The sequence below is a fragment of the Eschrichtius robustus genome, chromosome 1, assembly GCF_028021215.1.
Source record: "Eschrichtius robustus isolate mEscRob2 chromosome 1, mEscRob2.pri, whole genome shotgun sequence".
Lineage (NCBI taxonomy): Eukaryota > Metazoa > Chordata > Mammalia > Artiodactyla > Eschrichtiidae > Eschrichtius > Eschrichtius robustus.
Genome location: NC_090824.1, coordinates 184,465,414 through 184,482,633, shown reverse-complemented (window position 1 = coordinate 184,482,633; position 17,220 = coordinate 184,465,414). Strand labels below are relative to the sequence as shown.

The 17,220-nt window shown below is 34.3% G+C and overlaps 1 protein-coding gene across 21 annotated transcripts in view; it reads left to right on the top strand.

The window, feature by feature from the left end:
* Positions 1–17,220, top strand: part of CCDC7 (coiled-coil domain containing 7) — a 319,203-nt gene that overhangs the window by 24,453 nt on the left and 277,530 nt on the right. For 20 of the 21 annotated variants that reach the window (XM_068560909.1, XM_068560921.1, XM_068561029.1 and 17 more), the window contains 3 exons: positions 12,445–12,465; positions 12,772–12,804; positions 14,340–14,503. The exons of the other annotated variant lie outside the window; for it this stretch is intronic. In XM_068560909.1, coding sequence (XP_068417010.1) covers positions 12,445–12,465; positions 12,772–12,804; positions 14,340–14,503 — 218 coding nt within the window. The remainder of the gene's footprint in view (positions 1–12,444; positions 12,466–12,771; positions 12,805–14,339; positions 14,504–17,220) is intronic. 21 annotated transcript variants of the gene reach the window in all.

Sequence of the window (17,220 nt, the reverse complement as noted above, 5' to 3'; positions counted from 1 at the left end):
AAAAAAAAAAAAGAGATCAGTAGTAATGTCTCCACTTTAATTTCTGATTTTAGTAATTTGAGTCTTTTCTCTGTTTTCTTAGTATAGTTAAAGGTTTGCCAGTTTGTTGTTCTGGTGAGATATAACTGACATATAGCCTTATATTAGTTTCAGGTGTACAACATAATTATTCTATATTTGTAAATATTGCTAAGTGATCACCAGGACAAGTCTAGTTAACATACAGTATCATCCATAGGTACATTTTTTTTCTTGTCATGAGAACTTTTAAGATTTGCTCTTTTAGCAACTTTCAAATTGCAGTAAGGGATAATTAACTGTCATCACCGTGGTGTACATTACATTTCCATGACTTATTTATTTTACAGCTGAAAGTTAGTACCCTTTGATCATCTTTACCTGTTTTACCTACCTCCCAACCCCCACCTCAGACAATCACCAATCTGTTCTTTGTATCTATAAGCTTGTTTTTTTTTCAGATTCCACATATAAGTGAGATTATATGATAATTTGTTTCTCTGTGTCTGAATTTTTAATGTATCATAATGTCCTCAAGGTCCATCTATGTTGTTACAGATGGCAAGATTTCATTCTTTTTTATGGCCAAGTAATATTATATCTCATGTTTCCTTTATCTGTTTACTTAGTTGTTTCCATATCTTGGCTAAGGTAAATAATGCTGCAGTGAACATGGGGGTGTTTATATATTTTGGGGATGGTGTTTTCCTTTCCTTGTGATGAATACCCAGAAGTGAAATTGTTGGATCATACAGTATTTCTATCTTTAAAAATTTTGAGGAACCTCCATACTATTTTCTGTAGTGGCTGCAACAATTTACATTCCGACCAAAGTGTACAAGGGATCCCTTTTCTCCAAATTCTTGCCAGCACTTGTCATTTGTTGTCTTTTTGATGATATCCATTTTAACAGATGTGAGGTGTTATCTTATTGTGATTTTGATTTGCATTTCCCTGGTAATTAGTGATGTTGAGCATCTTTTCATATATTTTTTGGCTATTTGTATATCTTCTTTGGAAAAATGTCTGGTCCAATCTTCTGCCCAATTTAAAAAGTAAACTAAATTTGTTTAAAAATTTCCCTCATGTGTTCTTTGTTCCATTAGTTGTTTAAGAGTCTGTTTAATTTCCACATACTTGTGAATTTTTCAGTTTTTCTTTTGTTATTGATGCTAGCTTTATACCACTGTGGTCAGAGAAGATACTTTGTATGCTTTCACTCTTTTAAATGTATTGAGAGTTTTTTTGTGTGACTAAACAGGTGGTCTATTCTGGAGAATATTCCATGTGCTCTTCAGAAGAATGTGTATTTTGTTGTTGTTGGGTGGAATGTTCTGTGTGTGTGTATATATATATATCTGTTAGATTTAGTTGGTCTAGTGTTGTTCAAGTCCTCCAATTCCTTATTGTTCTTCTATCTGGATGTTCTTTCCATTATTGAAAGTGAGGTATTGATCCTTTTGATTATTATTGTAAAACTGTATTTCTTCCTTCAGTTCTGCTGATGTTTGCTTCACATATTTTGTGACTTGTTTGGGGCATATATATTTACAACTGTTATATTTTCATGATGACTCAATCCTTTTTATCAATATGTAATGTCATTCTTTGCTTCCTGCAAGAGTTTTTGACAAACAGTATTTTGTCTTATATTTTTATTATCCTGCTAGCTTGTTTTTGCTTACTGTTTGTATAGAATATCTTCATCCATCCTTTGACTTTCAACCTATTTGTATCTTTGGATCTAGAGTGAGTCTCTTGTAGACAACATATAGTTAAATCATTAAAAAAATTAGTTTGGTCAATCTCTGCTTTTTGATTTCAGAGCTTAATCTCTATTTAAAGTAACTACCTACAAGGAAGTATTAATTTATGCAGTTTTGCTACTTATTTTCTTTATGTCATACTTTTTTTTTTCAACTCTTTTCCTCCATTATTTCCCTTTGTTTCGTTTAATTGACTTTTTTTTGGTAGTATACTGTTTTGATTCCCTTCTCACTTCCTTCTTTTGTATATTTAAAAATTATTTACTTAATGGTTATCTTAGTGTTACAACTAACATTGTAAAGTTAGTATAGTTTGAATAAAAACTAATTTAACTTCAAAATTATAGAAAATCTCTTTTCCTATATATCTTCATCTTCCCCCTTTTAGTTATCGTCATAAATTAGATCTTTATATGTTGTGTTTATTAACATAAGATATATAATTATTGATTTATGCTTTCGTCTTTTGTACAGGAAAAAGGGTTTAGAAACCAAAAACACTTTTTTTTGTATTTTATATTTAAGTACATAGTTATCTGTAACAATGTTTTTATTTCTTCATACAGCTTTCATTTTAGCATTTCTTGTATGGCAAATCTAGTGACAAACTTTCTCAGTTTTTAAAAAAAATTGGGAAATGTCCTAAATTCTCCTTGATTTTGAATGATAATTTTTCCAGGTATGTAACTTGTATATAGCTTTTTTTTCCCCATTAATTGCACTTAAAATATGTTGACCCTTTGTCTACTGCTCTCCATGGTTTCTGAGGAGAAATGAGCTGTTAATCTTGTTGAAGATTCCTTGTACGTATCATTTCACTTTTCTCTGGCTGCTTTCAACTTCTCTATTTGTGTTTGACTTTCAACAGTTTGATTATAATGTGTTTTGGTGTGGATCTTCTCATATTTATTCTACTAGGATTTTGAAATGTAGCTCCATATCTTTTCTCAAATTTGGGAATTATTACTCATTATTTCTTCAAATATCCGTTCTGCCCTCTTTTCTCTCTCCTGTTATGGAACTCCTATTATGTGTATATTGGTATACTTGCTGATGTTCCCTAGGTCTCTTAAGCACTGTTTCTTTTTTTTTTTTTTTTTATAAATTTATTTTTTAATTTAAAAACATGTTTTTAATGCTGTTCTTGTCTGCTTACATTCTTTTTATGTATGTATGTATGTATGTATGTATGGCTGTGTTGGGTCTTTGTTTCTGTGCGAGGGCTTTCTCTAGTTGTGGCAAGCGGGGGCCACTCTTCATCGCGGTGCGGGGGCCATTCTTCATCACGGTGCGCGGGCCTCTCACTATCGCGGCCTCTCGTTGCCGAGCACAGGCTCCAGATGCACAGGCTCAGTAATTGTGGCTCACGGGCCGAGTTGCTCCGCAGCATGTGGGATCTTCCCAGACCAGGGCTCGAACCCGTGTCCCCTGCACTGGCAGGCAGATTCTCAACCACTGCGCCACCAGGGAAGCCCAGCACTGTTTCTTTTTTCCTTTATTTCTTTTTTTTTTCTTCTCCTCACACTGGATAATTACAACTGACCTGCCTTTAAATTCATTGTTTCTTTCTTTATTTGCTCAAACATGCTGTTAAAACCTTTAGAGAAATTTTTATTTCAGTTATTGTTCCTTTTGTTCAGTTATTGAAATTTTCATTTCTAGAATTTTTGGGTTCCTTTTAATAATTTCTGTATCTTTATGGATATTTGTTGTAACGTTGCTCTTTGTTTCCTTTAATTCCTTGTGTTTGATTTCCTTTAGCTTTTTTTTATTTTTAAAATTTTTCTATTTTATATATTGTTTTATTAAACTTTCTGTTTATTTTGTTGAATATTATTTTATTTATTTTTGTATACAGCAGGTTCTTATTAGTTATCCATTTTATACATATTAGTGTATGTATGTCAATCCCAATCTCCCAATTCATCACACCAACACCCCACCCCCCCTGCCGCTTTCCCCCCTTGGTGTCCATACATTTGTTCTCTACATCTGTGTCTCAATTTCATCCCTGCAAACAGGTTCATCTGTACCGTTTTTCTAGGTTCCACACATATGCGTTAATATATGATATTTGTTTCTCTCTTTCTGACTTACTTCACTAAGTATGACAGTCTTTTGATTCATCCACATCTCTACAAATGACCCAATTTCTTTGGTTTTTATGGCTGAGTAATATTCCATTCTGTATATGTACCACATCTTGTTTATCCATTGTCTGTCGATGGGCATTTAGGTTGCTTCCATGACCTGGCTATTGTAAATAGTGCTGCAATGAACATTGGGGTGCATGTGTCTTTTTGAATTATGGTTTTCTCTGGGTATATGCCCAGTAGAGGGATTGCTGGGTCATATGGTAATTCTATTTTTAGTTTTTTAAGGAACCTCCATCCTGTTCTCCATAGTGCCTGTATCAATTTACATTCCCACCAACAGTGCAAGAGGGTTCCCTTTTCTCCACACCCTCTCCAGCATTTGTTGTTTGTACATTTTCTGATGATGCCCATTCTAACTGGTGTGAGGTGATACCTCATTGTAGTTTTGATTTGCATTTCTCTAATAATTAGTGATGTTGACCAGCTTTTCATGTGCTTCTTGGCCATCTGTATGTCTTTGGAGAAATGTCTATTTAGGTCTTCTGCCCATTTTTGGATTGGGTTGTTTGTTTTTTTAATATTGAGCTGCATGAGCTCTTTATATATTTTGGAGATTAATCCTTTGTCCCTTGATTCATTTGCAAATATTTTCTGCCATTCTGAGGGTTGTCTTTTCGTCTTGTTTGTAGTTTCTTTTGCTTTGAAAAAGCTTTTAAGTTTCATTAGGTCCCATTTGTTTATTTTTGTTTTTATTTCCATTACTCTAGGAAGTGGCTCAAAAAAGATCTTGCTGTGATTTATGTCAAAGGCGTTTTTCCTATGTTTTCCTCTAAGAGTTTTATAGTGTCCGGTCTTACATTTAGGTCTCTAATCCATTTTGAGTTTATTTTTGTGTATGGTGTTAGGGAGTGTTCTAATTTCATTCTTTTACATGTGGCTGTCCAGTTTTCTCAGCACCACTTATTGAAGAGACTGTCTTTTCTCCATCGTACATCCTTGCCTCCTTTGTCATAGATTAGTTGATCATAGGTGTGTGGGTTTATCTCTGGGCTTTCTATCCTGTTCCATTGATCTATATTTCTGTTTCTGTGCCAGTACCATATTGTCTTGATTACTGTAACTTTGTAGTATAGTCTGAAGTCAGGGAGTCTGATTCCTCCAGCTCCGTTGTTTTCCCTCAAGACTGCTTTGGCTATTCGGGGTCTTTTGTGTCTCCATACAAATTTTAAGATTTTTTGTTCTAGTTCTGTAAAAAATGCCAATGGCAATTTGATAGGGATTGCCTTGAATCTGTAGATTGCTTTGGGTAGTATAGTCATTTTCACAATATTGATTCTACCAATCCAAGAACATGGTATATCTCTCCATCTGTTTGTATCATCTTTAATTTCTTTCATTAGTGTCTTACACTTTCCTGCATACAGGTCTTTTGTCTCCTTAGGTAGGTTTATTCCTAGGTATTTTATTCTTTTTGTTGCAGTGGTGAATGGGAGTGTTTCCTTAATTTCTCTTTCAGATTTTTCATCATTAGTGTATAGGAATGCAAGAGATTTCTGTGCCTTAATTTTGTATCCTGTGACTTTACCAAATTCATTGATTAGCTCTAGTGTTTTTCTGGTGACACCTTTAAGATTCTTTTTTATAGTATCATGTCATCTGCAAACAGTGACAGTTTTACTTCTTCTTTTCCAATTTGTATTCCTTTTATTTCTTTTTCTTCTCTGTTTGCCGTGGCTAGGAGTTCCAAAACTATGTTGAATAAAAGTGGTGAGAGTGGACATCCTTGTCTTGTTCCTGATCTTAGAGGAAATGCTTTCAGTTTTTCACCACTGAGAATGATGTTTGCTGTGGGTTTGTCATATATGGCTTTTATTATGTTGAGGTTGGTTCCCTCTATTCCAATTTTCTGGAGAGTTTTTATCATAAATGGGTGTTGAATTTTGTCAAAAGCTTTTTCTGCATCTATTGAGATGATCATATGGTTTTTATTCTTCAGTTTGTTAATTTGGTGTATCACTTTGATTGATTTGCGTATATTGAAGAATCCTTGCATTCCTGGGATAAATCTGACTTGATCATGGTGTATGATCCTTTTAATGTGTTGTTGGATTCTGTTTGCTAGTATTTTGTTGAGGATTTTTGCATCTATGTTCATCAGTGATATTGGTCTGTAGTATTCTTTCTTTGTGATATCTTTTTCTGGTTTTGGTATCAGGTTGATGGTGGCCTCGTGGAATGTGTTTGGGAGTGTTCCTCCCTCTGCTATATTTTGGAAGAGTTTGAGAAGGATAGGTGTTAGCTCTTCTCTAAATGTTTGATAGAATTCACCTGTGAAGCCATCTGGTCCTGGACTTTTGTTTGTTGGAAGATTTTTAATTGCAGTCTCAATTTCAGTGCTTGTGATTGGTCTGTTTATATTTTCTATTTCTTCCTGGTTCAGTCTCGGAAGGTTGTGCTTTTCTAAGAATTTGTCCATTTCTTTCAGGTTGTCCATTTATTGGCATATAGTTGTTTATAGTAATATCTTATGATCCTTTGTATTTCTGCAGTGTCTGTTGCTACTTCTCCTTTTTCATTTCTGAGTCTATTGATTTGAGTCTTCTCCCTTTTTTTCCTGATGAGTCTGGCTAATGGGTTTTCAATTTGTTTATCTTCTCAAAGAACCAGCTTTTAGTTTTATTGATCTTTGCTATTGTTTTCTTTGTTTCTATTTCATTTATTTCTGGTCTGATCTGTATGATTTTTTTCCTTTTGCTAACTTTGGGTTTTGTTTGTTCTTCTTTCTCTAGTTCCTTTAAGTGTAAGGTTAGATTGTTTATTTGAGATTTTCTTGTTTCTTGAGGTAGGCTTGTATTGCTGTTAACTCCCCTCTTTAGAACTGCTTTTGCTGCATCCCATAGGTTTTGGATCATCGTGTTTTCACTGTCATTTGTCTCTAGGTATTTTTTGATTTCCTCCTTGATTTCTTCAGTGATCTCTTGGTTATTTAGTTGCGTATTGTTTAGCCTCCATGTGTTTGTGTTTTTTATGTTTTTTCCCCTGTAATTGATTTCTAATCTCATAGTGTTGTGGTCAGAAAAGGTGCTTGATATGATTTCAATTTTTTTTTTAAAGTTTCATTTTATTTGTTTTATTTATGGCTGCATTGGGTCTTCGTTTCTGTGTGAGGGCTTTCTCTAGTTGTGGCAAGCGGGGGCCACTCTTCATCGCGGTGCGCGGGCCTCTCACTATCGCGGTCTCTCTTGTCGTGGAGCCCAGGCTCCAGATGCGCAGGCTCAGCAATTGTGGCTCACGGGCCCAGCCGCTCCACGGCATGTGGGATCTTCCTAGACCAGGGCCCGAACCCGTGCCCCCTGCAGTAGCAGGCAGGTTCTCAACCACTGCGCCACTAGGGAAGCCCTGATTTCAATTTTTAAAAATTTACTGAGGCTTGATTTGTGACCCATGATGTGATCTATCCTGGAGAATGTTCCGTGCGCACTTGAGAAGAAAGTGTAGTTTGCTGTTTTTGGAAGGAATGTCCTACAAATATAAATTAAATCTATCTGGTCTATTGTGTCATTTAAAGCTTGTGTTTCATTATTAATTTTCTGTTTGGATGAACTGTCCGTTGGTGTAAGTGAGGTGTTAAAGTCCCCCACTATTTTTCCGTTACTGTCGATTTCCTCTTTTATAGCTGTTAGCAGTTGCCTTATGTATTGAAGTGCTCCTATGTTGGGTGCATATATATTTATAATTGTTATATCTTCTTCTTGGATTGATCCCTTGATCAGTATGTAGTGTCCTTCCTTGTCTCTTGTAATAGTCTTTATTTTAAAGTCTATTTTATCTGATATGAGTATTGCTACTCCAGCTTTCTTTTGATTTCCATTTGCGTGGAATATCTTTTTCCATCCCCTCACTTTCAGTCTGTGTGTGTCCCTATGTCTGAAGTGGGTCTCTTGTAGACAGCATATAGATGGGTCTTGTTTTTGTATCCATTCAGCGAGCCTGTGTCTTTTGGTTGGAGTATTTAATCCATTCATGTTTAAGGTAGTTATCGATATGTATGTTCCTATTACCATCTTCTTAATTGTTTTGGGTTTGTTTTTGTAGGTCCTTTTCTTCTGTTGTGTTTCCCACTTAGAGAAGTTCCTTTAGCATTTGTTGTAGGGATGGTTTGGTGGTGCTGAATTCTCTTAGGTTTTACTTGTCTGTAAAGCCTTTGCTTTCTCCATCGAATCTGAATGAGATCCTTGCTGGGTAGAGTAATCTTGGTTGTAGGTTCTTCCCTTTCATCACTTTAAATATGTCATGCCACTCCCTTCTGGCTTGTAGAGTTTCTGCTGAGAAATCAGCTCTTACCCTTATGGGAGTTCCCTTGTATGTTATTTGTTGTTTTTCCCTTGCTGCTTTCAATTATTTTTCTTTGTCTTTAATTTTTTGCGGTTTGATTACTATACGTCTTGGTGTGTTTCTCCTTGGGTTTATCCTGTATGGTACTCTCTGCTTTTTCTGGATTTGGGTGGCTGTTTCCCTTCCCATGTTAGGGAAGTTTTCGACTCTAATCTCTTCAAATATTTTCTCTGGTCCTTTCTCTCTCTCTTCTCCTGTATTGCCTGTCTCTCCAATTTTGGGGGCCATGTTTTTTGCTCTGTGACTTTAGTTCTGTGATAGATTTAAGAAGATTTGTTGATTTTTAATTTGTTCAGCTTTTTACTTGTTGTTAGGACAGTGTGGTGAATCTAGGCTCCTTACATGCCAAATTGGAAAATAGAAATCTAAACTATTTATTTTTCAAGTTTGTAGTTTTTGTTGTGTTCATCTCTCAGGTTTCTGTTCCTATAAATGTGGTCAATTAGTGGGTTTGACAGAGATTTCCTTAAGTGCCTGGAGCCACAAAAACATAAAGAAAAAGAGGAAAAAAATATTCTCCTGGCATTTGAAGACTGGCTCTGTTTTGAGGCACTTCTTTAAAACTTAGCCAGGCTGTTTACAGCTCTGCCTTAGCCTTCATTTTCTACTTGTGTGGAGCTAAAGACCAGGCAGAAGTGAAAGTTTAGTGTCTACTACAATATTTTCTGAGCATGAGTCCTGCCCTGGGCAAGTGTGCAGCTTACTAGATTGCCCCTAATATATGGGAATTTCAAAATCCTTATTTTTCCAAAGTAACTCTCTCCAGTTTTTCCTTCTAGGCTTTGACATGTATATTGTTTGCCTCAACTATAATCATTTTCTCCAGGGAGCAGTGGCTTGTTTAACTACCTTTCAGTTTTTTTGTGGAATACTCTTCACTTTGCTGGTTTTCTGCCCTGAGAGAGTTCTGAGATGAAACAAAGGTAAAAGCTACAAGTCCTTCAAGGAACCTGTAGACAGGACAAAACAGAAAAACACAATTCCTCTTTTTCCTCCAGAACTATAATATATACCCACACCAGGAATGGAGGCTGCTGTCTTTAAGACTGCCAGTGCTCTGGGGAAGTGGGTGGGGCAAGGCTAGGTTTAAATGCCGCAAAGGTCTCCTAGACTGTTTAACCTGCGTTTTTCTTGATCCATCACTATTTGGCTCCTGTAAAGCCTTCACTGTTTCCCAGAGTTTTCACAAAGTTGTTTGTAACAGTTTTTGCTCTATTTTTCTTCAGTGTTTCTGTGAAGGATAGGCCCTTGGGACTCTCTACAGCCAGTTTTGCTGTCATCACTCCCTAATTCCCCCAATAGGTTTCTCTTTCTGGTGGAAATTTGCAACTGATTGTGAATTTTATATAGAAGTTAAATGGACCAAGAATAACCAAGTGAGTTCTGAAGACAAAGAACAGGTGAGAGGACTTGCCCTAGCAGATATCAAGACTTGTTAGAAAGCTATATTAATTATGGTTGTGTGCTTTTGGTGCAAGGTTAGATAGACCGATGGAATTGAATAAAGGCTCAGAAATAGACCCTTTTATATATGGAAAATTTTATTAATGATAGAGAAGTAGTAGCATAATAAATGGCCCTGGAACAGTGGTTATTTATAAGGTAAAAAAAGTTTATTCTTTATAGTGTATACAAAAATCAAAAGCAACAACATATTTAGAAACAGATATAGGAGGCTGTCGTTATGAACTGGAGCAAGGAACAATTACAGAAGAATATATAAGTCATAAAGGGAAAGATTGCTAAATTTGAGTATATTAAAATTAAAACCTCTATTGTGTAAAAAATTCATAAAGAGAAGTGCAGGAGAATTTTCAAATAGGAGAAAATACTTAGATTACATATATTAGACAGAGGAAATCCAGAGTATATAGATAACATTTACCTGTCGATAAGTATAAGGTAAATCAATAAAAGATGCTCAAAGGAAATAAAAAAGGTGTTTGCAAAGGAGGAAATACAAATAGCCCATAAAAATATCAAGACGTATTCTACCCTTTTAGTAATTTTTAGTATCCAGGGAATGTGATTATGGATGTTAACATCATAAAAAAACAAAATGTTGACTTTTAAACAAGGTTTTATAAAATTCTTCCATTGACTGCATATTTCCTTCCGGTACTGCCCAACATTGCTCTACCTTTTCCCACACAGTCCTCTTCAAAAATATTCTTATACTTACTTCATATTTCTCCCATTTATCTGTACTTCAGTTTGTCTTCTGCCCCCAGTGTCCATTGAACTAGCCATCTGAAGATAGTAGTGACTCCCATAGTGTTAAATCAAGTGTGCATCTTTCTTGACACCTCAGCAAATTTGACGTTTTTGACCATTTGGTTCTTGAAGTGCCCTTCCCTTGGCTTCTATGACACCCTGTGTCTATCTGGTATATCAGTTTCATATTAATACTATTTTCCTTTTTAAATTTTAAACATTATGCTATCTATCTTCTCTTTAGGAAGCTTTTTATAACAGCTACATTAAATGCCAGCCCCATTAACAACAATTTTGTGGAGTGGGGTATTTCCTTGTTACTTTGCTTATAGTTTTTTCTTGTGTTCACTTTTCTGAGATTAACTTTTTGTTTTGCTAGGTTAGAATGTGTGGTAAAATAGTTTCTAAATCTGAATTCTTGAAGATAGTTTCATTTTGGCTTCACATTTAAATGATAATATCTTTAAAATTAGAATGGAGGTTTAATATTTCCCCCAAGAACGTTATAGACGTTGCTCCATAGTATCATAGAATTTTTTTTCTGGTTAGTGTTATGTGTCTAATGTTGGTTTTCCTCACTTCTGGTCAATTTTCATATTCCACTTATTTTTATCAATAATGTCCTACATTCAGCAGTACCAGTAGTAACTGATGGTGTGTTATTGATGGTTCAGTAGTTAAGAAAGCCACTGTTCTCCAGGCTTTAAGTGGTTTAAGTAATTGTAGAACCCTGACTGCAATAAGTGGATTAAATTGATATATACAAGGGATTCCCATTACCTTCCCAGACAGGAAAGGAGATTTTGAGAACCTTGGAATCTCTCCGGATAGTGGAAAGAATGACTTTATTGCAAGGTAGTATGCCTTATTGGACATTACTTTCTAAATCCTTATACAGCTGAAAATATTTTCCTTCAGATGTGGACATTAATTTGCTGTGGTATGTTTTCTTGAGGGTCTCAGCCCTTTTTGCTTAGACCTGTGCTTTCTTATTACTTAGTGCAGTGATTCTTAAACTTTAGCATGCAAAGGAATCAACTGGAGGGATAGATAGTTTAAATACGAATTACGGGTCCTACTTCCAGAGCTTTGGAGTCAGTAGGCTGGGGCGGGGCCTGGTAATCTGCATTACTAACAAATATGGTTGTTTAGGTGATGCTGATGCTTTTGGTTGTGGTGTCACAGTTTTTGAACTGTTGATCTAGAGTTAGTGTCAAAGAAGAGAAATTTAGACTAGCCTGATTTTTTTCGGTTAAGCAACTTTTCTTCTGCCTGAATGCATGTAATAAAATTTTTCTTTAATAATGTAATTCAAAACTTTTATTTGGTTGTAATAGAGTGGGTTTGGTTGTTTTTTGTGGCAAATGTAATCAGTTTAGCGTTACATTTTGTAAATGGTAAATATTGGTAGTTTGGACCGTGTGATAGGTTTTGTATATTCATTTTCTCTCATAACCTTCCAAACCAGTTCTTTGCATTTTCCATTAAAAAAATCAAGTAGTAGTGTAATATTTTATATCTTGATTCTTAGACCTTTTAGCATAGCAAAGTTATATTGAAGAAATAATGTTCGTAAGATAATGCTTTTCATTATTGTACTCTCAGCTCTATGAAAAAAAATAATGCTCTTCTGAGAAGAACTTAAATTTTATTTCTTACCTATCTTAAGAAAATAGATGAAATCATATATGTGAATTATTTTGGGTTTTTTTAATGTAGATCTGTAACAATGGAAAATTCTTTTCTTTTGTAGAACTAAGTTGTCTATGCAAGATGTACTAAAAACTGTAAATATAAAAATATTGTGATTGGATTATAGATTTATAGTTATATTTTAGAAACTTGTGTATTTTGGTGATTGAAAATCACAAGAGACTTGAATTAAATATTTTATTATATCATATGTTGTGAGGAATTTTATTTTTAAATGTTTTCATTAAAACTTTATTTTCCAGATTTTGGAATCTCTTTTTAAGGTATGTTCAATATATTACCTACTAAAATTTAATACAGAAATACATATAAGTGAAAAAGAGTTTTCTAAGTTTTGAGGAAGTAAAAATAACTCCCAAACTTGCTGCTATATATATTTAAAAATTTTACGTTTCAGTTACATGTTGCCTTAGCCCCATTCTGAACCCTAAGATAAAATGATGTTTGGTGTAGGGCTAATATTTGATACACACACACACACACACACACACACACACGTACTCACTTATTTCACTGCAGAAATTGACTTGTCAATGTTATTTCCTTTCTGTTCCTTCTTTTATTTAAAGTGGTTTCAGCGACAGGTCAATCAGATGGAAGAGGTAAGTGTAGCATTTCTTGTTAATTAAGTTAATATTTTATCTCATTTGAAAACCAATTTGAGGTATAAGTTAAAATTTTTTAATAACCATTGGTTATAATCTTTTTATTTAGGTAAAGAAGGAATAAATGGGTAGACTAAAATGTTTCTTAGTGATTTATATACAATACTCGTGCATGTATCTGGTCTACTCTGAATTTGACCCATTCTTTCTCCTAAAATTGAAAAATGGAAATTTAATTATTATTCTTTCCATAATTTACATAAAATAGTAAATAAGTGGCAAGAGAAAACTTATCAACTTAAATATTTCTCCTGTATTTAAAAAGTCATGCATAATATGATATATGCTTATTCATAAAATTATATATTGGTTTTCGTTAAATTTAATGTTATTTTAATGAGTTTTTTATACTTTTATTTTCACATGCTTTGCCACCAGTTTGAGAAATACTAGTCTCTATCCTTATTTTGGAAAAGATTTTATGTGTGCTGTTAATATAGCAGAATGATTTCCAGGATAGCCTTAGGGAGTTAGAGAATTATTCTAGTTCTACCTTGGCTATGTTTGTGGTTTAGTCCTTAAAGTTTTGGGAGAAGCTGCCTGTGGGGAATGTGCCATGCCAGGGACCTTGCCAGGAAACCATCCATAGGGGTGGTGCTGTTGAAACTTGCTGGAGGTGAGTACTACTAGCTACACTGTGTACTGCCCTAGGATTAAACAGAGAGAGATGGCAGAACTTGGAAGAAAAGCTTCTTCCTCCTCTAGTGTCTAGGGCCCTCTGCTGACAAAAGTTAACATCATGCTGCCTGTCAAGATAGAAATGTTCCACTACTATAAACAGGACAATGAAGAATGGATTTTAGATGAGAGGCAATAAATTGATAATTGTAGCTGATTGCTGTGTCACTTTTTAGGTTCAGTTTATGATTGATGTCCTCTTATTAGGGATCTTGCCTTTGTCCATAGAGTATTCATACAACTTCTGCTTCCCTTCCACTTGTTCTGCATCCCACAGTCTCAGACTTCCAGTACATTGCCCAGTACTTACTTCCTGCTGTTATATCTTAATCCCATTCAGGTAACCATTACTAAAGTGAAGTCTCTGTTTTAAATTCCTAATGTTAGAATTTCTCTTTGCTGTGTCCTAAGACTATGGCTTGACTACTTTTCTTTTTTCAGCTCTTCCTCCCATCATAAGGATTAGAGTTCTCTTTTAAATATTTTGAATTGCCTTAAACTGATGATGTTATAATTGTTATTTAACTTGCTTAAAATTCTTATATATTAAAATAATAAACAGAAGATTGAATTTGAGCTCTGACATGTAAAAGCCAACACTTAGCTATAATTCTGTTGCTAGGCAATTGCTCATATAATTTCACTAATATTGTGAAATATTAGTATGTGATTATAGCTATAGATAGATAAGAATAATACAACATTTATTTATATATGATAAATGATGAAATTTCTTTGAGGTATGGGAGAAAAATGAGTATTTCCTAAGTAACTGGCTAATTTTATTATTTTAGATAAGTAAAGATCAAACTTTTTCAGCAGAGTTTCCAGCACCTGATAAAACAGTCAGTTTAAGCATTGCACAAATAGTAAAGCAGGTGCACAAACTTGAAGAACTGAAAAATCGCCTTAAAGAAGGGTCTAAATTCTCCTTCAAAGACATGTCATCTAAACCCAAGTAAGTAAAATGTAAGAGTTAAAAGAATTAAACAGTAAGAGTAGGTATATAATTAGTAATGAATGGAAGATAGTGGTTCAGATTTTGTACTATACATAGAGCTTCTAAATCAAATCAGAAGATCTAGTCAGCTTGTTCCTATTTGAAATTGTTAATAGTTTGAAATGGGACTAGGCACATGTGGCTATGAAAATTAAAATTCAATTAAATTTAATTAAAAAACCAATTCTTTAGTCACACTAGCCACATTTCAAGTGCCTAGTAGCCACATGTGCCTATTGTTTGAAAGTTCTGTTGGACACTGCTGGCTTTGAAATATCTGGCTTATAAACTCTTCTCTCAGTTTGATTAGGTAGCTTCCATAATATATTTAAGGTGTAGTGAAATATTTCATTGTTCAAGAACACCATCATTAAAACTTGCCTAGGGACAGGGATATGTTCCAAAGAATAAATTTGTACTTTTTAGTTGAGAAAATCCTTTTTTTGGTAAGTGGGAGGAAGATTCAGATGAATGATTACAATAATACTTCCATTATCTGTTGACACTCATGTTTGATATTAGAGGTTTATCTGTCTTGAAATTAAATAGATGAATAAATCATCATCATAGAATATCTTCAGTGATTTTTTTGCACCTCCATAGTTATTTTTTCTTGTGGTGAGAACACTTCAGATCTACTCTTTCAGCAAATTTCAGGTATACAATACAATGGTATTATGAACAGTAAACACCATCCTAATGTTCTAAACATTAGATCTTTAGAACTTATTCAACTTATAATTGGAAGTTTGTACTTTTTGACCAACATCACCGCATTTCCCCAATCCCCCTTAGCCCCTGGCAACCACCATTCTGCTTTCTGGTTCTAAGTATATATATATAACTCATTTTGTTTATCCATTCATCTATTGATGGTTACTTTCATATCCTGGTTACTGTAAACAATGCTGCAATGAACATATGAACATTGGGGAGAATATATATTTTTGAATTAGTTTTTTTGTTTTCTCTGGAAAAATACCCAGAAGTGGAATTACTAGATCATATGGCAGTACTATTTTTAATTTTTTGAGGAACCTCCATACTGTTTTCCATAGTGGCTACATCAGTTTGCATTTCTGTCAACAGTGCATGAAGGTTCCCTTTTCTGCACATCCTTGCCCACAGTTATTTTTTTGGTCTGTTGGATGATAACCATTCTGACAGTTGGGAGGTGATTTCTCACTGTGGTTTTTGATTTGCATTTCCCTGATGATTAGCAGTGTTGAGCCTCTTTTCATGTGCCTGTTGGACATCTGCATGTCTTCTTTGGAAGAGTTTTTATTCAGGTCCTCTGCCCATTTTTAATTGAATTGTTTTTTTGCTATTGTATGAGTTCTTTGTATATTTTGAATTTTAGCCTCTTACTAGGTATATCATTTGTGAATGTCTTATCCCGTTCATTAGGTTGCCTTTTTGTTTTGTTTTGCAAAGCTTTTTTTTTTTTAGTTTGATATAATTCCATATGTTTATTTTTGCTTTTGTTGCCTTTGTCTGAGGACAGAGATCCAAAAAAATATTAGTAAGACCACTGTCAAAGAGTTTACTGCCTGTGTTTCTTCTAGCATTTTTATGGTTTCAGGGTTTATATTTAAGTCTTTAATCCATTTTGAGTTTATTTTTGTATATGGTGTAAGAAAGAGGTCTAGTTTCATTCTTTTTCATGTAGCTGTCCAGTTTTTCCAACACCGTTTATTGAAGGGACTATCTCTTCCCCATTGTATATTCTTGCATCCTTTGTTGTAGAAAATTGACCATATAAGCATGGGTTCATTTCTGGGCTCTCTATTCTGTTCCATTGATCTATGTGTCTCTTTTTGTGCCAGTACCATACTGTTTTGATTACTATAGCTTTGTAGCATAGTTTGAAATCGCTGAGCGTGATACTGCTAGCTTTCTCAAGATTGCTTTGGCTCTGGGTTCTTCGTGTTTCCATACAAACTTTAGAATTATTTGTTCTGTGAAAAATGTCATTGGTACCTTGATAGGAATTTCAATGAATCCATACATTGCTTTAGATTATTATGGGCACATTAGCAATTAATTCTTCCAATCCATGAGAATGGTATATCTTTCCATTTATTTGTGTCATCTTAAATTTCTTTCATCGCTCTCTTAATTTTCATAGTACAGGTCTTTCACCTCCTTAGTTAAATTTGTTCCTAGATATTTCATTATTTTTGATGCAGTTGCAAATGGGATTATTTTCTTAAGTTCTCTTTCTGATAGAGCTTTATTAGTGCATAGAAATGCAACAGATATCTGTATATTAATTTTGTATTCTGCAACTTTACTGAATTTAATTATTAGTCCTAATAGTTTCTTGGTGGAGTCTTTAGAGTTTTCTATGTATAGTATATCATCTGCAATCAGTGACAGTTTTAATTCTTCCTTTGCAGTTTGGATTCCTTTTATTTCTGATTGCTGTCTGATTTGTGTCTGATTCCTGTGGCTAGAATGTCCAATATTATGTTGAATAAAAGAGGCTAGATTGGGCATCCTTGTCTTGTTCCTGATCTCAAACTATTCCAGACTTGAAAAGGTCCTGACAGGAAATAAATGGAAGACTCTTTAGGTCTTCTTAAAAAAAATGGATTTTATTCTGATTATCATTGGGGAGATACTGGAGGGTTTTGAGCAGAGTGTAACATGATCTGCCATATGTTTCAAAAGGA